This window comes from Ranitomeya variabilis, chromosome 2 (genome assembly GCF_051348905.1).
Source record: "Ranitomeya variabilis isolate aRanVar5 chromosome 2, aRanVar5.hap1, whole genome shotgun sequence".
Classification (NCBI taxonomy): Eukaryota; Metazoa; Chordata; class Amphibia; order Anura; family Dendrobatidae; genus Ranitomeya; species Ranitomeya variabilis.
The window spans coordinates 670,216,232-670,239,428 of NC_135233.1; the positions used below are offsets into that span (position 1 = coordinate 670,216,232).

At 44.0% G+C, this 23,197-nt stretch overlaps 1 protein-coding gene across 1 annotated transcript in view; it reads right to left on the bottom strand.

The window, feature by feature from the left end:
• Positions 1–23,197, bottom strand: part of HECA (hdc homolog, cell cycle regulator) — an 84,007-nt gene that overhangs the window by 17,156 nt on the left and 43,654 nt on the right. The window contains exon 2 of the mRNA XM_077289240.1: positions 6,473–7,510. Coding sequence (XP_077145355.1) covers positions 6,473–7,510 — 1,038 coding nt within the window. The remainder of the gene's footprint in view (positions 1–6,472; positions 7,511–23,197) is intronic.

The following is a 23,197-nucleotide window of genomic DNA, read 5'->3' on the forward strand; positions in this document are numbered from 1 at the left end:
TCATTATGGGGTATAATTACATTTAATTCACATGATACTTTATGTTTCTTAAATTCCATTAAGGTTGTTTTAATCACATGCATTTTAGTTTACTAGTTTGACCATAGTCAGTGTTAGGCCGGCGTCACACTCAGCGTATGTAAATACGGTCCGTTTTTTACGGCCGTAATACGCAGAAAAGTCCCCAAAATAGTGGTCCGTATGTCATCCGTAGGCAGGGTGTGTCAGCGTATTTTGCGCATGGCATCCTCCGTATGTAATCCGTATGGCATCCGTACTGCGATATTTTCTCGCAGGCTTGCAAAACCGACATCTAATGGATTTATGTGCTCAAATGTTCGTTAAAACATATATACAGTATATATATATATATATATATATATATATGTCATTGAGACACATATATACAGTGCCTACAAGTAGTATTCAACCCCCTGCAGATTTAGCAGGTTTACACATTTGGAATTAACTTGGCATTGTGACATTTGGACTGTAGATCAGCCTGGAAGTGTGAAATGCACTGCAGCAAAAAAGAATGTTATTTCTTTGTTTATTTTTTTTTTAAATTGTGAAAAGTCTTTTCAGAGGGTCATTTATTATTCAACCCCTCAACCCACCAGAATTCTGTTTGGTTCCCCTAAAGTATTAAGAAGTAGTTCAGGCACAAAGAACAATGAGCTTCACATGTTTGGATTAATTATCTCTTTTTCCAGCCTTTTCTGACTATTTAAGACCCTCCCCAAACTTGTGAACAGCACTCAAACATGGTCAACATGGGAAAGACAAAGGAGCATTCCAAGGCCATCAGAGACAAGATCGTGGAGGGTCACAAGGCTGGCAAGGGGTACAAAACCCTTTCCAAGGAGTTGGGCCTACCTGTCTCCACTGTTGGGAGCATCATCCGGAAGTGGAAGGCTTATGAAACTACTGTTAGCCTTCCACGGCCTGGACAGCCTTTGAAAGTTTCCTCCCGTGCCGAGGCCAGGCTTGTCCGAAGAGTCAAGGCTAACCCAAGGACAACAAGGAAGGAAATCCGGGAAGATCTCATGGCAGTGGGGACATTGGTTTCAGTCAATACCATAAGTAACGTACTCCACCGCAATGGTCTCCGTTCCAGATGAGCCCGTAAGGTACCTTTACTTTCAAAGCGTCATGTCAAGGCTCGTCTACAGTTTGCTCATGATCACTTGGAGGACTCTGAGACTGACTGTTTCAAGGTTCTCTGGTCTGATGAGACCAAGATCGAGATCTTTGGTGCCAACCACACACGTGACGTTTGGAGACTGGATGGCACTGCATACGACCCCAAGAATACCATCCCTACAGTCAAGCATGGTGGTGGCAGCATCATGCTGTGGGGCTGTTTCTCAGCCAAGGGGCCTGGCCATCTGGTCCGCATCCATGGGAAGATGGATAGCACGGCCTACCTGGAGATTTTGGCCAAGAACCTCCGCTCCTCCATCAAGGATCTTAAGATGGGTCGTCATTTCATCTTCCAACAAGACAATGACCCAAAGCACACAGCCAAGAAAACCAAGGCCTGGTTCAAGAGGCAAAAAATCAAGGTGTTGCAGTGGCCTAGTCAGTCTCCTGACCTTAACCCAATTGAAAACTTGTGGAAGGAGCTCAAGATTAAAGTCCACATGAGACACCCAAAGAACCTAGATAACTTGGAGAAGATCTGCATGGAGGAGTGGGCCAAGATAACTCCAGAGACCTGTGCCGGCCTGATCAGGTCTTATAAAAGATGATTATTAGCTGTAATTGCAAACAAAGGTTATTCCACAAAATATTAAACCTAGGGGTTGAATAATAATTGACCCACACTTTTATGTTTCAAATTTATAAAAATTTAACTGAGCAACAAAACTTTTTGGTTTGTAAGATTTATGCATCTGTTAATAAATCTTGCTCTTGTTTGAAGTTTGAAGGCTCTAACTTATTTGCATTTTATTAAACCTGCTAAATCTGCAGGGGGTTGAATACTACTTGTAGGCACTGTATATATATATATATATATATATATATATATATATATATATATATATATATATATATATATATATATATATTCTGTATTTATATTTAATTCAGCGCGATATATGTGAAAAGCCGGTAATTCAATTGCCGGCTTTTCATTTCTCCTTCCCAAACCCGACAGGATATGAGACATGGTTTACATACAGTAAACCATCTCATATCCCTTTTTTTTGGCTACAAACATCTGCCCCCAGCCACCCCAGAAAAGGCACATCTGGAAGATGCGCCTATTCTGGCACTTGGCCACTCTCTTCCCACTCCCGTGTAGCGGTGGGATATGGGATAATGAAGGGTTAATGTCACCTTGCTATTAAATCATTTTACAGCCAGGAGCTGTGCTAAAGCACTCGCTCCTGCCTGTAAAACCCCGGGTACTGAATGGAAAGCAGTTTGATCTGTAGTTACTTTGAGTCGCGGTGATGCGCCCTCTGCTGAATGTCCTCATATGAACTCGAGCGTGGGAACTTTTCCAAGGCTCCAGTTCATGAGGACATCCAGCAGAGGGCGCATCACCGCAACTCAAGGAAACTACAGATCACCCTGCTTTCCATTCAGTACCCGGGGTTTTACAGGCAGGAGCGAGTGCTTTAGCACAGCTCCTGGCTGTAAAGTGATTTAACCCCTTAAGATGGATTTACTTCGTGGGACTTGACTGATCATCGGAAGGTATGAGATATTGTTGATTTGTTATTTTTACTTTTTCACAGAACGAGGGTCTTCAGCTGGATTAAGAATAATAAAATATTACAACAACCTGTGTCTTTATTTCATTAAAGGACTTTGTAATAATGTGTGTGTGTTTTATTAACCATTTCGTACTATTGGATTAATAATGGATAGGTGTCATAATTGACGCCTCTCCATTATTAATCTGGCTTAATGTCACCTTCCAATAGCAAGGTGGCATTAACCCTTCATTACCCCATATCCCACCGCTACACGGGGGGTGGGAAGAGAGAGGCCAAGTGCCAGAATAGGCGCATCTTCCAGATGTGCCTTTTCTGGGGTGGCTGGGGGCAGATGTTTGTAGCCGGGTGGGCCAATAACCATGGACCCTATCTAGGCTATTAATATCTGCCCTCAGTCACTGGCTTTACCACTCTGGCGGAGAAAATTGCGCGGGAGCCCACGCCAATTTTTTCTGCAATTTAACCCTTTATTTTACATGCTACAGTGCCCAAATTTTGCACATACACACTACTAACGTTAGTAGTGTAGAATATGCAAAAAAAAAGGGATATGAGATGGTTTACTGTATGTAAACCATGTCTCATATCCTGTCGGGTTTGGGAAGGAGAAATGAAAAGCCGGCAATTGAATTACCGGCTTTTCTCTCTAACACCGGTGCGTATTTCTCGCAAGTCACACTGCTGGTCCGTGTGTAATCCGTATTTTTCTCGCCCCCATAGACTTTCATTGGCGATTTTTTTGCGCATTACGGTGACGAACGCAGCATGCTGTGATTTTGTACGGCCGTACAAGACCGTATAATACGGATCAGTAAAATACGGCTGATAGGAGCTGGGACATAGAGAATCATTGGGCCGTGTGTTATGCGTATTTTACGGGTGTATTTTCTGCGCTCATACGTCCGTAAAACTCGCCAGTGTGAGGCCGGCCTAAGGCTACGTTCACATATTCAGTATTTGGTCAGCTTTTTACCTCAGTATTTGTAAGCCAAAACCAGGAGTGGGTAATAAATACAGAAGTGGTGACGTGCTCCTGTTATACTTTTCCTCTGATTGTTCCACTCCTGGTTTTGGCTTACAAATACTGAGGCAAAAAACTGACCAAATACTGAAGTTTTTTAATGAGTTTTTGGACCGTTTTTGATACTGCGCATTTTTGCTGCATCAGGAACGCAGAGTCTTACAGTTCCAGCAAAGTGGATGGGATTTATAGAAATCTCCTGCCCAATGTGCTTCTTATTTACACCGCATAATCTGACCTGCGGTCCGAGTTACAAATCCGCAACATGTCAATTTCTCTTGTGGGTACACTGAGATTTATGTGCAGATTTTCCCCATAGACTTACATTAGAAGTGGGAAATCCACAGGAAAATAACGCACATGCATTTTCAGTCTGTTTCCACTGCTGAAACGCAACAAAAAGGCATGTAACCCACACATGACTATATCAATAAAGTTTTTTTTTTTTACAGCCAAATACCATGAAGTACAAAAAACAAAGCAGCTTTATTTAAAACACAACACACCAACAGGAGATAAAAACCGCAGCATCCAAAACGCGATAAAAAACACATGCAACTAATTAGCATAATAGATGCAGAATATCTTCAACATCAAAAACTCACCCGTGGGAACACGGCCTAAGGCTACATTCACACGATGAGCTCTTGATAAGTTTTGATGTTGCAGATTTTCAGCACCATTTCTGCACCTGTTAAACCAATTAGGCTATTTGCAGGGGGGGGGGTAGCATTTTTACCATTTGGGGTAGATATGGAGTTTTGATTGCTCGTTATTGTAATTTACTGCAATGTTGCGGTAGCCAAAAAAAGGTAACTGAAGTTTCACATTTTTTTCTAGTTACGTCACTTATTGATCAGATTAATTTACTTTCTGAACGCAGTGATACCAAATATGTGTTTTTATTTTTTTTTAATGGGGCAAAAGGGGGGTGATTTGAACTTTTGTGTTTTTGTTTTGTTTGTTTTTTTTGTTTTTACTTGCTTCAATAGTCTCCTTAGAAGACTTGAAGCTGTGATCATCCGATCACCTGTGCTACACATAGCAGGGCTTCAGCACGGGGGGACCCATTTCTGTCTTCTGTAGACCCCAAGCTGTCATGACAACCCATCGGCGGGACTTGTGACACGGTTCCGGCCTGCACGTGTTGAATGTTGCTGTCAAAGATTGATAGCAGCGTTTAACATTTGACAGTAACAGCCGCTGATGGATCACAGATCCATCCACGGCTGTTGGGGTAACATGACAGTTGATCAGATCATATGTCATGTGCAGGGAAAGATGTGAGCTCAGCGCCCAAGCCTGCATCAAAGGCAGGGACACAACTGATGTAGGGTTATTCTACAAGTATGATGGGCTGAGTTTCACTATGACCATGTGAACTTTCTGCAACAAAAATTTGGTTCTGGCTCCCCAGAGCAGCATGCACTCTTCAATGCACTCTTCAATGAGTTGATGAGTTGGATTGTCAAGTCATTAAAAACAGTAATGTGTAAATTTGGCAGTCACACTTTGGCTGCTGTCACACTAGCAGTATTTGGTCAGTATTTTACATCAGTATTTGGAAGCCAAAACCAGGAGTGGAACAATCAGAGGAAAAGTATAATAGAAACACGTCACCACTTCTGGATTTATCACCCACTCCTGGTTTTGGCTTACAAATACTGATGGAAAATACTGACCAAATACTGATAGTGTGACGGCAGCCTTTAACTGATGAGTGATATAAATTGAATAAACATCTTAGGGTATGTGCACACATTGCGGATTTGGCTGCGGATACGTAGCGGATTTGGCCCTGCGGATTTGTAAACCTATGGAAAACCAAATCTGCAGTGCACATGCTGTGCAAATTCCCGCGCGGAAACGCAACGGTTTATTTTCAGCAGAATGTCAATTCTTTGTGCAGATTCCGCAGCATTTTACACCTGTTCCATAATTGGAATCCGTTGGTGTAAAAAGCAGGCAAATCCACAGATAATCCGAGGTGAATCCGCTGGTAAAACGCCAGGGTGTTTTACCTGCGGATTCTGCAGAATCCGAGCGGAAAAATCCGCAATGGAATCCGCAACGTGTGCACATACCCTAAATGAGCGCAGTCCTGCTTGAACTTACATGTACTGTACATCATGCCGTTGAAAAGGGGTTAAGTACAAGTGCATATCATAGTACAGACATGGTGTAAAGCTTAAAAGACGTGTCATTTTTAAGTCAGAGAATTTCACACGGAAATCCACTCCTTTAGAACCTCTGCTAACAAGCGTGTAAAATCAACCCATCTTCAACCAGAAAACTCAGAAGATATTTTTTTTTATATAACTTCCATCCAATTTTCATCCATGCGCTATCTGTGTGTCCGTTTTCATACATTTATACTAAAAAATGTACATCAAATCCAGTTTCCCAGCCACTTAGATGTTCCGTGTGTGATCCCATTTTTTTATGCCCCTTGTAGCCTTGAGTGTGAAAATCGGGCAGAATGAAAAATCATTCATCTGCACAGCCCTATTGATCAACACGGGTGAGTGTGCTGACCGATTTCTACGATCGTCTGCATGAGCCCTAACATTTTAGGCAGAATTGTATAACTGGGCATGTGAGAACACAGTCACCTTTTACTATGATAGCACACTGTATGCTATAGCACATGTAAAGCATATGTCGCCTGCAATTATAAAATAGTCATTCGCTATAAAACATCTTAGAACATTGCATATTTTACCTTGAAGATGGCAAGGAACGTCGTAGTCAATCTCATCATGCCTTGAGGGGCTGAGAAATAATGTTCCATCCACCAATGGGAACTGCTCAAATACAGGGAGCACCCGATGGCATAATGCACAGTTGACTACGTTTCGGTGACTAGCACTGAGGGCTGATAGGATAAATTTCCGTAGATCCTCCCCCTGTCCAACCTGCGCGTCATCTTCCATACGTACATGAAACGTATTCAGTTTATGCCGTGGTATATGAGCTAATAATTCGGAAAGGTCAAGTCTCCGGAGGAATTGTACTGGTGCATCTAATCGCCCAGATCTGTGAGCCTGTAACCCAGAAATACTGTAATCAAAGTGAGTACTCCTGAGCATGCCACCGGTGGCCATATTTTTCTTGTGAGGCTCCAAATGAATAGCGTTCTTTAAAAATTCACCTAAGTATCTAGAACTGCGGGGGACGTTAAAGTGAGAAGGGGAAAGTATAGGATAGCCAGCAGGCGGAGACTGACCCGGAGAAATACATGGAGACCGTAACCCATGTGAACCGCCACTGCATTTTTCTTGGGAGTTCTGTCTGTCCACAGAATGTCTACGTGGAAGTTCAAAGTTCATGCCTTTTTGAGGTTTTGATGACCCCCGACATTTCTTTACATCATCGGAGGACTCAGACATAGATCTACCAGTGGTCTTTTCTGGGAGAGATTTCTTCTTTTTTTCATCATGCATTCGCTTTACTTGATACCAGTCCGTATCTTTCTTCAGGTGGCCCTGACCACAGCGACAAGAGCAGAACCGAAAAGCCAGATCATATCCCTTTTTTGTCCACATGTTCTGGCGACACTGTTTCTCATTCCAGCTTCGTGCTCTGCCAATGCAATTGAACTGGACAAGAATACTACTTTCCCATTCATAAAAGCACTGTAGATGCATCCACGTACTAAAAGGGCAGTGCTCATTATTACAAATGACTTTCTGGTAGTCGTCTTTTTCCAAGTCAACAGATCTACCTAGACTACAAATGAGTGGAGTGGCACAAACCGTTTCTGTTAAAAAAAGAAAACAAAAAAAAGATTAAAAACATCAAAAAGTTATCAAGAAAATGCATCATTATATTTTATGCTATTGGTCTATAGTATCTGTACAGAAAAAAAAAAGAACTATGATCTTTGCAGCTAAGTAATCGCCACCATATGATTTAGCAGAAATGGAATTTCCAAAAAGCAAGTTTCCTTTAACAAGACATTTTTGGTATTTTTTTAAATCATATTACAATTGTTCTGTTCTAGCAGTGAATTCAGCTATCCAGAGAGTTTAGTCACTTTGCATCTATCACTGCTATGACATTGTACTTTCTATATTTTAATCCTATTTCTTATTATTTGGTATTTTGGCGATTTAATGTACTCACTCTAGTGTCAGTTTGCTATGTATTACAGGAAAGGTCTTAGATCATTGTGATATAGCTCCTGTTGCATTCTGGCATTGTTCTTGTCACAATAAAGACAGTAGCCATCTTTTCCTCTTCACTCCCGATGGAGAAATCACCTTACCACTCGTTTTTCTACCCTGGTGCTCCTTGCAAACTGTCTGTTCCAAGCATAGTTGGTAAGCCACTATCTGTGTGTTACAATGATGTGTTTCATAAGTATGCTTGATTCATTAGATAATCGTCAACTTGCATTATTACCTCATGTTACACTGTGTATTGCAGTCAGACTATCTGTACAGTTATATATTCTGAAATACTCCTGTTTTTACATCTTATCATTTCACCTTTCTTCAATAAAAAGGTTACATCTTCATAACCTCTGTCTTAAAGGGAACCTGTCACCCCCAAAATCGATGGGGAGGTAAGCTCACCGTCATCAGGGGCTTATCTACAGCATTCTGGAATGCTGTAGATAAGCCCCGATGTTACCTGAAAGAGGAGAAAAAGACGTTAGATTATACTCACCCAGGAGCGGTCCCGCTGAGGTCCGGTCTGATGGGCGTCTCATGTCCGGTCCGAAGCCTCCCATCTTCATTCCATGACGTCCTCTTCTGGTCTTCACGCCGAAGCTGCGGCGCAGGCGTACTTTGTCTGCCCTGTTGAGGGTAAAGCAAAGTACTGCAGTGCGCAGGCGCCGGGCCTCTCTGACCTGTCCCGGCACCTGCGCACTGCAGTACTTTGCTCTGCCCTCAACAGGGCAAATCAGTACGCCTACGCCGCAGCATTGAGACCAGAAGAGGACGTCATGGAATGAAGATGGGAGGCTCCGGACCGGACCTGAGACGCCCATCGGACCCGGACCACAGCGGGACCGCCCCTGGGTGAGTATAATCTAACTTGTTTTTCCTCCTCTTTCAGGTAACATCGGGGGCTTATCTACAGCATTACAGAATGCTGTAGATAAGCCCCTGATGACGGTGAGCTTACCTCACCATCGATTTTGGGGGTGACTGGTTCCCTTTACGAAGACAGGGGTCTAGTTACATGTCTCACTACACACATTGCTAACCTGTATGAAGACAGTATAACAATCTTTATTAAAGAAAAAAAATTGTAATATTGCAATTTTCACACTGGGAATTATTATTTTTTTTTAGATTCATACTTCCTGCCCTTTCAAGAAAGGTTTACAACAAGCTTCATATTATTACAGGTACCATCACAATGACAGACATTTCTGGTAGTTTATGGGCATGAACCTGGGAGCATTGACTCCTCTGAAGTTAACTGGAGATTACCTGTACTACGTGTTGTCATACAGAATGACAGGGTGGACAGCAGTATGAGTAGTCTCTTAGCTCAACTATTCTGTTACCTCCAGTATTAGATCAGAATGACAGGGTGGACAGCAGTATGACTAGTCTGTTAGCTCAACCACCCTGGTACCTCCAGTATTAGATCAGAATGACAGGGTTGACAGCTGTGTGACTAGTCTGTTAGCTCAACTACCCTGGTACTTCCAATATTAGATCAGAATGACAGGGTGGACACCAGTATGACTAGTCTGTTAGCTCAACTACCCTGGTACTTCCAATATTAGATCAGAATGACAGGGTTGACAGCTGTGTGACTAGTCTGTTAGCTCAACTACCCTGGTACTTCCAATATTAGATCAGAATGACAGGGTGGACACCAGTATGACTAGTCTGTTAGCTCAACTACCCTGGTACTTCCAATATTAGATCAGAATGACAGGGTTGACAGCTGTGTGACTAGTCTGTTAGCTCAACTACCCTGGTACTTCCAATATTAGATCAGAATGACAGGGTGGACACCAGTATGACTAGTCTGTTAGCTCAACTACCCTGGTACCTCCAGTATTAGATCAGAATGACAGGGTTGACAGCTGTGTGACTAGTCTCTTAGCTCAACTACCCTGGTACTTCCAGTATTAGATCAGAATAAAAGGATGGACATTAGTATGACTAGCCTCTTAGCTCAACTACTCTGGTACCTCCACTATTAGATCAGAATGACAGGGTGGACAGCAGTATGACTAGCCTCTTAGCTCAACTACTCTGGTACCTCCAGTATTAGATCAGAAGGACAGGGTGGACAGCAGTATGACTAGCCTCTTAGCTCAACTACCCTGGTACCTCCAGTATTAGATCAGAATGACAGGGTGGACAGCAGTATGACTAGCCTCTTAGCTCAACTACCCTGGTACCTCCAGTATTAGATCAGAATGACAGGGTGGACATTAGTATGACTAGTCTCTTAGCTGAACTACCCTGGTACTTCCAGTATTAGATCAGAATGACAGGGTGGACAGCAGTATGACTAGCCTCTTAGCTCAATTACTCTGGTACCTCCAGTATTAGATCAGAATGACACGGTGGACATTAGTATGACTAGTCTCTTAGCTCAACTACTCTGGTACCTCCAGTATTAGATCAGAAAGACATTAGTGTGAGCAGCCTCTTTCCTCAGCATCCCTGGTGGGTCCAGTATTAGAACAGATAGACTTCTCCCCACCTGCTGACAGTGACTGGCAAGCTCTGTGTATATGCGCACATAGGCAGAGGCCGACGGGGACCCTCCTGTACAGCTAGTCAATAGTGGCTTGGTCCCTGGTGGCTATTAAAACAAAAACATATATGGCTGTGATCACAAAGCTAGAGGCTGATACATGCTGTCCATGGGATGGGCAGAATGTATCACTTGACAGGTTCCCTTAAATTTACTTTCTGTATTTTTATAAATACAGAGCATTTACTGAGAAAATACAGATAATAGAAAATCCATATTAGGTGTCCATATTTGTGTACACACTAACAATATTGAATACAATTCTGGAGGAGGCCTAACCTTCACAAAGGTAGTAGATTCATGGCTGCACGTAGCGGATCTGAAAAGCTTCAGTGTATTCTTATGCTCATTACGTACATTCTATTATTGGTTTTTCTATTAGACAAGTCTCAGTATATGCAACAAAACATACACTATATCCAATAAAAGCTGCGTTTACTGACAAAGCGCGGAGGAGAATGTGGCCCATATTCATCCTATCGTTTCCATGGTAATTAATCATCGAGGATACAGTCTCAAACAACAAAAAAATAGCCCCCCATCTTTTGTAACATGAGGTTGTTGAATATAGACTAGATGACAGATTTATTTGAGAAGTGTTGTGATTTCTATGCAGTAGTGGCTATAAACTGGTAGTTCTGCATGCGCTCACATAAAAAAAAAAAAAGATCATTACTTTATTTCTCCCAGCAGCATTAGTGCTAAAGTCAGGGAGACAGCACCGGCGTGAGTTCATTCACCACATTGAGTATAGAGTACGTCTGTAACCACCCCCCGGCCGTGTCAGACACTGGCTCTGCATTGAGGCCGGCTGTCAATCAGGGCCGGTGGAGCGGTTACAGCAGCCTCGCTCTACACTCAGAGCAGTGACTGAACCTGCACCGGCGCTGCCCCCATGACTGAAGTAAAAACACTGACAGGGGGAAAATAAAGTTCATTTTCTCCCCGCAGCATACGACTAACTGCGGGTGTAGGGCGGATTAGTAATGCTATTAACATGCAGATTAACCCCATATCTGCAGGTTAATACCATTTTTTCTGTCACGGGTTTCCTTTAAGTGCCTCTTTTACAGCAGTCCAGCAAGCTGTATATAAGTCCGACACATCCTCTGCATAGTCCCCAAAAATACCTTTTATTTTCCCCCATACAGTGCGGTCTGGTCCGGAGCCTCCTCTCGATTCACAATTGCCAGCCTCCCGCTTGCTTCATCTGGCTGACGCATCCTACACCATCCAGTGTCCTCCATCGTGCTCCTGTAAAGGCGTAATACGCTCTTCCCTGCTGAGGGAAGAGCAAAGTACTGTAATGCGCATGAGCCGGCGTTACTTCCGGGTCATCGGCGCTCTGAGGCCTCTCCTGGCGCATGCCCATTACAGTACTTTGATCTGCCCTCAGTGGTGCAGAGCGGCGTATGCCTACGGAGGAGCACAATTGGGGACACGATGTGGATGAAGTAGGACACCTCATCCACGTAAATCCAGCAGGAGGACAGCAATTGCGGAGAGAGAGGAGGCTCTGACTCAAGACCAGGAACGTTCATGGGACAGGACAGAGCCTTTACTGGGGATAATAAATGGTATTTTTTGCCTACGCTGTGGGGGTGTGGGAATTATATACTGCCTTCTAAACTGCTGTAAAAGAGGCATTAAGGGTGGTGGACATAGTTTATATTGGGAAAACCTGGTGACAGGTTCCCTTTAAATGGTGCAATGCTTGGGCTACAGTAGTCTGGCCCTCAGTGATCACACATGTATGACCTACCCTGTGGGTAGACATTGATGTGACATCCATTTAGTTGGACTCTTCAGATCAATTATCATTTTTATTATTCAAAGTATAGAAGTAAAAATCACAGCTTAAAAATGTATCATAAATGACAAGAAAATTATAGCAGTGGCTAACATATTTCACCAGACATAAGGCTTTATTATTTCATTGTAAGAATAATTGTTACAGGGTTTATATTAAAAAAAAACAAAAAAAAAAAAAAACAGCAACTTGAAATGCCGGCATATTGTGTACTTTTAACAATGCAGAAAGAGGTCAGCTTGGCACAACTGGTAATCCCAGCTAAGCCTCCTCAAACATTGTCGTCATGCAGGCAAAACCATAAATGCGATGCTCCCGTTTCCAATACTACATCACAGTGCACAGGGAAATGTGCAGATAGAAATAATACATATAAAGCAGCGCCCTAAAACACGCCTTTTATTACAAATGCTACATTCGGGAAGGCTAAAGTGATGATCAGGCTTGGGTAAGATTCTAGTTTCCGGGCCTTTATACTGCTACTTCATTGATGGCAGCCTATATTCTGCCATCAATGGGCATGGGCACGAGCCTTTGTGCCAACGATCTAGCAGGCGAATCTGCTGGGTATTGCTATTATATTTTGTAATAACCCGCTGCATTTTATAAAGGAAGGAATTCTAAACATGTTAGGGCATGTTAGGTTAGGCTATGGGTTGAACTAGATGGACTTAAAGTCTTCCTTCAACCTTAATAACTATATGTCAACTATATGTCAATATACACATATATACTGTATGTATATATATATATATATATATATATATATATGGGTGTAGAGTATAATATATGTTCCATTCTATAATATGAGATAAGAAATATTTTGTTCTGTTACAGCCTTGATGTTTCCTATTTTGACTTCATAAATATTCCATAAGTATGACAGCCGATGCTGTGCCAAATGGTTGAATGTCTTACTTTACAAATGTTCTTTAAGAAGCAGACTGGAGGACTGATCAGAGCAAACCAATTATGCTTAGCTGTGTGGGTCTTCTGGCTTGATGTTGGGATTTCTAAGACCACTGGCGGATCTAATTTGTATAAATTATATTGCAGCAACTAATAATGTCATTAATTGATATAGACTAGTAATGAGTAGAGATGGGCGGACCCCTGGATGTTCGGGCCCGGCCGAACAGTTAAAAAAGTTTGGGTTCGGGTACCAGAACAGTACCTGAACCCTGACCCCATTGACTTGACTGGGGGGCCCCAACATTCAGTGTTTGCCATGCTGTCATTTGCATGACAGTGTGGCAAACACTACCTCTGATTGGCAGTAAAATCATTACCGCCAGTCAGAGAGCCGCGGTTCCCACGCTGTCAAATGACAGCGTGAGCCCGTAGCTGTGATCGGAGATAAAGTTGCCTCCGGTCACTTGTGTTGGCTGCTGGCACTACTACTTCCATAAGCCTACTGCCGTTAATTACAGCGAAAGCAGGTGGAGGCTGATGGGAGCATTCATTGTCCGGCACACAAAATAAAGAATTTTAAAAAACTGTGTGGGTTCCCCTGTATTTTTAGTAACCAGTCAGTCAAAACTGACAGCTGCTGGCTGCAACCCTCAGCTGTCAGCATTAGCAAGGCTGGTTATCAAGAACAGAGGGGCCCCCTAACCGTTTTTTTAAATTATTTAAATATTAAAAAAAAAACGTTATGAGGGTCCCCCCCCATCTTTGAAAACCAGGCAAACTAAAGAACACAGCTGGGGGCTGGTGTTCTCAGGCTGGTAAGGGGCCATGGATATTGTCCCCCCCCCCCGGGCTGGGAATCGTAGTCCCATTATCCGACGCCAGTGACCGGAGGCAAACTTTATCTTCGGTCACAGCTGCGTGCTCACTCTGTCATTTGACAGCATGGAACTGCGGCTCACTGACCAGCGGTAACGTTTTTACCGCAGATCAGAGCCACCAGTGTTTCTGCATGACAGCACGAGAAACACAAGGTGTTCAGGGTGCCAAACACAAACAGTAAAACTGACTTCCTGGTGAGCAAGGGCTCCGTGTTTGAACAGTGTTCAGTACAGACCTCGACATTTGCTGTTCGGGTTCGCCCATTTCTAGTGATGAGCGAACGTGCTCAGATAACGTCTTATCCGAGCATGCTCGGGTGTTCTCCGAGTATCTTGGGCATGCTCGTATATTATGTTCGACTCCCAGCAGCTGCATGATTTGCGGCTCTTAGACAGCCTCAACATATGTGGGGATTGTTAATGAATCCCCACGTGTTGCAGGCGGCACAATGCTCACCACTCATCTCCAGACTTTCAGGTTTGCCAACATGCCAAATGTTAACTTGCTCTCATCTGTGAAGTGAATGAGGCACTAATGGGGAATTGCAAATTCTGGTGTTCTCTGGCAAATGCCAATCGAGCTGCATATTGCTGAGCTGTGAGAACAGGTCCCACTAGAGTTCTCATATCTCCCTCATGGAGTCTGTTTCTAATATTTTGGTCAGAACATTCATACCACTTGCCCACTGGAGGTTATTTTGATGGGCTCTGGCAGTGCTCCTACTCTTCATCCTCACAAATCGGAGAAAGAATAAACAGAGAAAAAAGCAAAAATATAGGTTTGTTGTAAATGGGCACACTCACACTGGCGTATAACATGGCCGAGTCTTACAGTGACTTGCAAAAATATTTCAGCAGTGCCAGGAACAAGGACCAAAAGAGCCACCTTGTCAGAATGCAGCATTAGTGCTGCACAAGATGGGTCTTTCAGTTACAAACGCCTGGAGGGGGGGGTGACAGGTTCCCTTTAAATCTTTTGTGATTGTATGTATTGTATGTATGTGAGTCCAGTGAGTGGTCTTACTCAGTGGTTGACAGCTATCTGCACACACAGAAGCAATTGTCCATCACTGAGTAGGACTGCCCACTGGACTCCTATGAATACAAACACCAGGGATTTCAATAAAAAAAATGCAAGATTTACTGAAATCTCACAGAGAAATATATTAATCTGATCAGCTCCTTCCGCTGTATAGCATCCTGCCTGCAGTTCAGATACTATTTTCAACATGACAGATTCCCTTTAACCCCTTCATGACCCAGCCTATTTTGGCCTTAATGACCTTGCCGTTTTTTGCAATTCTGACCAGTGTCCCTTTATGAGGTAATAACTCAGGAACGCTTCAACGGATCCTAGCGATTCTGAGATTGTTTTTTCGTGACATATTGGGCTTCATGTTAGTGGTAAATTTAGGTCGATAATTTCTGAGTTTATTTGTGAAAAAAACGGAAATTTGGCGAAAATTTTGAAAATTTCGCAATTTTCACATTTTGAATTTTTATTCTGTTAAACCAGAGAGTTATGTGACACAAAATAGTTAATAAATAACATTTCCCACATGTCTACTTTACATCAGCACAATTTTGGAAACAAATTTTTTTTTTGCTAGGAAGTTATAAGGGTTAAAATTTGACCAGTGATTTCTCATTTTTACAACAAAATTTACAAAACCATTTTTTTTAGGGACCACCTCACATTTGAAGTCAGTTTGAGGGTTCTATATGGCTGAAAATACCCAAAAGTGACACCATTCTAAAAACTGCACCCCTCAAGGTGCTCAAAACCACATTCAAGAAGTTTATTAACCCTTCAGGTGTTTCACAGCAGCAGAAGCAACATGGAAGTAAAAAATGAACATTTAACTTTTTAGTCACAAAAATGATCTTTTAGCAACAATTTTTTTATTTTCCCAAGGGTAAAAGGAGAAACTGGACCATGGACGTTGTTGTACAATTTGTCCTGAGTACGCTGATACCTCATATGTGGGGGTAAACCACTGTTTGGGCGCACGGCAGGGCTCGGAAGGGAAGGAGCGCCATTTGACTTTTTGAATGAAAAATTATCTCCATCGTTAGCGGACACCATGTCGCGTTTGGAAAGCCCCCGTGTGCCTAAACATTGGAGCTCCTCCACAAGTGACCCCATTTTGGAAACTAGACCCCCCAAGGAACTTATCTAGAGGCATAGTGAGCACTTTAAACCCCCAGGTACTTCACAAATTGATCCGCAAAAATGAAAAAGTACTTTTTTTTCACACAAAATTTCTTTTAGCCTCAATTCTTTCATTTTCACATGGGCAACAGGATAAAATGGATCCTAAAATTTGTTGGGCAATTTCTCCTGAGTACGCCGATACCTCATATGTGGGTGTAAACCACTGTTTGGGTGCACGGCGAGGCTCGGAAGGGGAGGCGTGCCATTTGACTTTTTGAATGGAAAATTAGCTCCAATCGTTAGCGGACACCATGTCGCGTTTGGAGAGCCCCTGTGTGCCTAAACATTGGAGCTCCCCTACAAGTGACCCAATTTTGGAAACTAGACCCCCCAAGGAACTTATCTAGATGCATAGTGAGCACTTATAACCCCCAGGTGCTTCACAGAAGTTTATAACGCAGAGCCGTGAAAATAAAAAATAATTTTTCTTTCCTCAAAAATGATTTTTAGCCCAGAATTTTTTATTTTCCCAAGGGTAATAGGAGAAATTGGACCCCAAATGTTGTTGTCCAGTTTGTCCTGAGTACGATGATACCCAATATGTGGGGGTAAACCACTGTTTGGGCGCACGGCAGGGCTCGGAAGGGAAGGCACGCCATTTGGCTTTTTGAATGGAAAATTAGCTCCAATCATTAGCGGACACCATGTCGCGTTTGGAGAGCCCCTGTGTGCCTAAACATTGGAGCTCCCGCACAAGTGACCCCATTTTGGAAACTAGACCTCCCAAGGAACTAATCTAGATGTGTGGTGAGCACTTTGAACCCCCAAGTGCTTCACAGAAGTTTATAACGCAGAGCCATGAAAATAAAAAATAATTTTTCTTTTCTCAAAAATGATTTTTTAGCCCACAATTTTTTATTTTCCCAAGGGTAACAGGAGAAATTGGACCCCAAAAGTTGTTGTCCAGTTTCTCCTGAGTATGCTGATACCCCATATGTGGGGGTAAACCACTGTTTTGGCACACGTCGGGGTTCGGAAGGGAAGTAGTGACGTTTTGAAATGCAGACTTTGATGGAATGCTCTGCAGGCGTCAGGTTGCGTTTGCAGAGCCCCTGATGTGCCTAAACAGTAGGAACTCCCCACAAGTGACTCCACTTTGGAAACTAGACCCCCAAGGGAACTTATCTAGATGTGTGGTGAGCACTTTGAACCCCCAAGTGCTTCACAGAAGTTTATAACGCAGAGCCGTGAAAATAATAAAATGTGTTTCCTTTCCTCAAAAATATTTTTTAGCCCAGAATTTTTTATTTTTGCAAGAGTAACAGGAGAAATTGGACCCCAAAAGTTGTTGTCCAGTTTCTCCTGAGTACGCTGATACCCCATATGTGGGGGTAAACCACTGTTTGGGCATATGCCGGGGCTCAGAATGGAAGTAGTGACGTTTTGGAATGCAGACTTTGATGGAATGGTCTGCGGGCATCATGTTACGTGTGCAGAGCCCCTGATATGCCTAAACAGTAGAAACCCCCCACAATTGACCCCATTTTGGAAACTAGACCCCCCAAGGAACTTATCTAGATGTGTGGTGAGCACGTTCAACCCCCAAGTGCTTCACAGAAGTTTACAACGCAGAGCCGTGAAAATAAAAAATCATTTTTCTTTCCTCAAAAAAGATGTTTTAGCAAGCAATTTTTTATTTTCACAAGGGTAACAGGAGAAATTGGACCCCAATATTTGTTGCCCAGTTTGTTGTGAGTACGCTGATACCCCATATGTGGGGGTAGACCACTGTTTGGGCATATGCCGGGGCTCGGAAGGGAAGTAGTGGCATTTGAAATGCAGACTTTGATGGAATGGTCTGCGGGCGTCACATTGCATTTGCAGAGCCCCTGATGTGCCTAAACAGTAGAAACACCCCACAAGTGACCCCATTTTGGAAACTAGACCCCCCAAGGAACTTATCTAGATGTGTGGTGAGCACGTTCAACCCCCAAGTGCTTCACAGAAGTTTACAACGCAGAGCCGTGAAAATAAAAAATCATTTTTCTTTCCTCAAAAATTGTTTTAGCAAGCAATTTTTTATTTTCACAAGGGTAACAGGAGAAATTGGACCCCAATATTTGTTGCCCAGTTTGTTGTGAGTACGCTGATACCCCATATGTGGGGGTAAACCACTGTTTGGGCGCACGTTGGGGCTTGGAAGGGAGGGAGCACCATTTGACTTTTTGAACGCAAGATTGGCTGGAATCAATGGTGGCGCCATGTTGCGTTTGGAGACCCCTGATGTGCCTAAACAGTGGAAACCCCTCAATTCTAACTTCAACACTAACCCCAACACACCCCTAATCCTAATCCCAACTGTAGCCATAACCCTAATCACAACCCTATCCCCAACACACCCCTAACCACAACCCTAACCGCAACACACCCGTAACCCTAATTCCAACCCTAACCCTAATCCCAACCCTAACCCTAATCCCAACCCTAACCACAACTATAACCCCAACACACCCCTAACCCTATCCGTAACCCTAACCACAAGCCTAATCTTAACCCTATTTCCAACCCTAGCCCTATTTCCAACCCTAACTCTAATTCCAACCCTAACCCTAAGGCTATGTGCCCACGTTGCGGATTCGTGTGAGATTTTTCCGCACGATTTTTGAAAAATCTGCAGGTAAAAGGCACTGCGTTTTACCTGCAGATTTACAGCAGATTTCCAGTGTGCGGATTTCACCTGCGGATTCCTATTGAGGAACAGGTGTAAAACGCTGCGGAATCCGCACAAAGAATTGACATGCTGCGGAAAATACAACGCAGCGTTTCTGCACGGAATTTTCCGCACCATGGGCACAGCGGATTTGGTTTTCCATAGGTGTACATGGTACTGTAAACCTGATGGAAAACTGCTACGAATTCGCAGCGGCCAATCCGCTGCGGATCCGCGGCCAATCCGCTGCGGATCCACGGCCAATCCGCTGCGGATCCGCGGCCAATCCGCTGCGGATTCGCAGCCAAATCCGCACTGTGTGCACATGCCATAACCCTAACCCTACCCCTAACCCTACCCGTAACCCTAACCCTACCCCTAACCCTAACCCTACCCCTAGTTCTAACCCTAACCCTAGTGGAAAACGAAAAAAAAAAAATAATAATTTTCTTTATTTTATTATTGTCCCTACCTATGGGGGTGATAAAGGGGGGGGTTTATTTATTATTTTTTTTATTTTGATCGCTGTGATAGAACCTACCACAGCGATCAAAATGTACTTGTAAGGAATCTGCCGGCTGGCAGATTCGGCGGGCGCACTGAGCATGCGCCCGCCATTTTGGAAGATGGCGGCGCCCAGCGAGGAGACGTACGGACACCGGGAGGATCGGTAAGTATGAAGGGGTAGTGGGGGGGTGGATCGGAGCACAGGGGGGGTAATCGGAGCACAGGGGGGGTGAATCCAAACAAGGAGGGAGCGAACAGGAGGACGGGGGAGCCGGCAGGCGGACGGAGGGGACCGGACCCCATAACGGAGGACTGGAGGGGCGATCGGTGGGTGTGGGGGGGGTCACTTCAGTATTTCCAGCCATGGACGATGATATTGCAGCATCGGCCATGGCTGGATTGTAATATTTCACCAGTTTTTTAGGTGAAATATTACAAATCGCTCTGATTGGCAGTTTCACTTTTAACAGCCAATCAGAGCGATCGTAGCCACGGGGGGGTGAAGCCACCCCCCCTGGGCTGAAGCACCACTCCCCCTGTCTCTGCAGATCGGGTGAGATTGGAGTTAACCCTTTCACCCGATCTGCAGGGACGCGATCATTCCATGACGCATACGCTGCATCATAGGTCGGATTGGCACAGACTTTCATGACGCAGCGTATGCGTCAAAGGTCGGGAAGGGGTTAAAAGTATGCCTCTTGAAAGCCTTTACATGTACTCAAATGTAACCCATGCCAAATGAATACTCGAAGTAGAGCAACAAATGAACGTGAACCCTGCCTGTATACAAAACTATCTAGCCTATAAAACTTCAAAACAGTCCTTTAAACTCTGCTTACAAGATCATCATTAAAGTAGAACCACTATGTAAGAGGCAGCAACAGTCTGGTGACTGAAAAGAGTAACACTATAAATAGAGGTCAACAGTAACAACCATTTACCACAAACGATCATCTTACTACAACTGTTGTTGCACTGCCATTAGGTACTGTACTTCTTTTGTTGGTATATTTTGAAGGAGAAAATAGAACACTTTATTTTTAAAGAAAAGGACATTTTGTGATGAGACATATGAACCATATTCCCCAGAATACTGAGTCGTGGAAGGTTTATTACCGTAAAAGTCATGGCCTTAGCCAATTCACTGATTATCTAAAAAGACGGCCATTGTAGGCTGAGGGAACTTTAGATATTAGAAAAAATAGACTTTTTTTTTGGAATTTCCATGTGAGGGTGCCATACACCCAAAACATTATCACCCATACACATGAATGCTGGGCTTGATCAGCCATTCATGTGTTCTTTATGAGGGGAGGAATAAGCCTCCAAGACCCCTCTGGCAATGCCTTACATACCCATATAAAAGAAAGATTGGGGCAATAAAAAAATCAATCATTGTCAGTCATCTATTGGAAAGAGGATCAGAAGTCGAACCCAATATATCAGACGGTCGGATGTTTTTGTGGTATTAAAAGTTATCCCAAAGTACAGAAGAGAAGAATAAGCGCATTCCTGTGTATGAGATAGCTGGGCAAGATGGCTGTCAGCAAAACGATTGGCCAAACCATAGTTTAGCCGCCAGCCATCTGAAGTGTATGGGGGTTAGGATCTACACCAGTGCTACTCGAGCTGTAAAAATAACGGATTTCGCCAAAGAATGGATTCCCGTTGTGTTTTTTATTAACATTATAAAGGATTTTGGGCAAGGTTTAAGATACGGTAAGGTTATTTTTAAACAATGTGTAATAATAGTATGAAAAAAGTGTACAGCATACGATGAGAAGGCTTAGAATCATTTATTCAAAACAGATTGGCGTTAGGAGACGGATTGGTGGGCTATGTCTGTTTCACGTATAGCTCACACTTCATCAAGACCAAAGGACGTATGTGAAAAGGCCTAGGCCTGTCACTGTCTATCCAGAGACTGACATGTTGCATAAAAGATTGTGAACATCACGGGCGAGTGCTGCACTTTTCTTCATACTATTATACATGGATGGACTGCGCAGTTACCAAATAGTGCTAATTATGCCAATTAAGGCTACTTTCACACTAGCGTTGTTGGCTGTACGTCGCAATGCGTCGTTTAGGAGAAAAAACGCATCCTGCAAAGTTGTCTCCAGGATGCGTTTTTTCCCCATAGACTAACATTAGCGACACATTGCAACGTATGGCCACACGTCGCAAACCGTCATGCAAAGGTTGCGTCGTGTTTTGGCGGACCGCCGGCACAAAAAAACGTTACATGTAACTTTTTTTGCGCGTCGTGTCTGCCATTTTCGACCGCGCATGCCCAGCCGAAACTCCGCCCCCTCCCCCCGGACCTTACAATGGGGCAGCGGAAGCATCGTAAGACTGCTTCCGCTGCCCACGTCGGGCATTATTTTCACAACACACGTCAGCACGTCGGGCCAACGCATAGTGACGGCCCCGTGCCGACGCTAGTGTGAAAGCAGCCTAAGTAACATTGTGACTAGTAGCAGTGCCAATTGTTTCTATGTGACTGAACTTTATGTATAGATTTATAGTTTCAGATTGCTTATTAAGCCATTAACTACTTGTCAGGAACATGAGGTATTCGACTGTCTATGATCGCGCACACTGAACTCTGCTACATCTGAGGTGCCCGTCAGGGCCGTGGGGTACTCGGTACAGGATCCGGTCACAATTAAAGGGGTGGTCACGGTGGCAGCGCCCAAGTAAAAGGGACGGTCTTTAAAGGGGTTGTGGAAATAAGGAAAGTTTGTGACGCCACCTGTGGTTCTCGGTCAGAGGTGACCGACGCTGCTTAAAGGGGTCCTCTGGGGGCGATGGTGCTGCAGCAAAGATGGTGTCGCTTCCCACAGGTGAAGCGGTGTCCCCAGGGCTCCCAGTGTATTTGGCAGGGATGGTGAATGCCGGCAAATAAATGGAGGAAACAGGGTTGCAGTCTTTACCTGGATTACTGGTGTTTAGTCGCCTCAGTCCAGGGTACCGGCAACAGGTAAAGATGGAGTCCAGGCAGTTTGGGAGCCTTCCACTATGTGCTCGTCTGTGTGATCCCTTGCTGCCTGTAGCTCTCTAACAAGGTCCTCTTTCTTCCCCTGTCCAGAGACAGTACCTGCACGGTAGGCAACTTGAGCCGTCTCTTTGGGGTCTCTGTCAACGTGGACTCGGAATCTGATTGCTGCTGTACCTCAGGTATTATGTGGGCAAGTCCCTTTTAGTTTCCTGCCCTCCGGATCTGCCGTGTGACCTATAGTTCTTCACGACCTCGGGCCTCCGGTGCCCGGTTTCTGCGCTCAGCTTAGAGAGGCCCAGTAGAGGCCATCCTCTAGCTTCTAAGTCCTTCTGTGCTCCTTCACTGCCTGCTACCAACTGTCTGCTTGTCTACCTAACAACTGCCTAACTGAGCCCCCCAGATAGAGCAGTTCCCCTGAAGTCGGGTGTAGAGCTCCCCCTTCTGGCCTGGAGTCAGAAAGTGTTGCATGTAAGATTACCTGCCAAAGGTATTCCTCCTGTCTCCAGGCACGGCATTACCTTCCCCGAGAGAAAGACAATACCACTGTGGTACCTGAACTCCTGGGGTGCCACACATCCAAGAGCAGAGATCAGACACGCTGTGGGCCATTCGACCCACCCTCTTCTCACTCTGCCTGCTGCCTATGTGTGTAACCCTCATTAGAATCCCTGAAGTTTTATGGCTTTACGCTGCAAATACCAGTTTCCCTACACTACCATTCCCCCCCCAACCAATACCA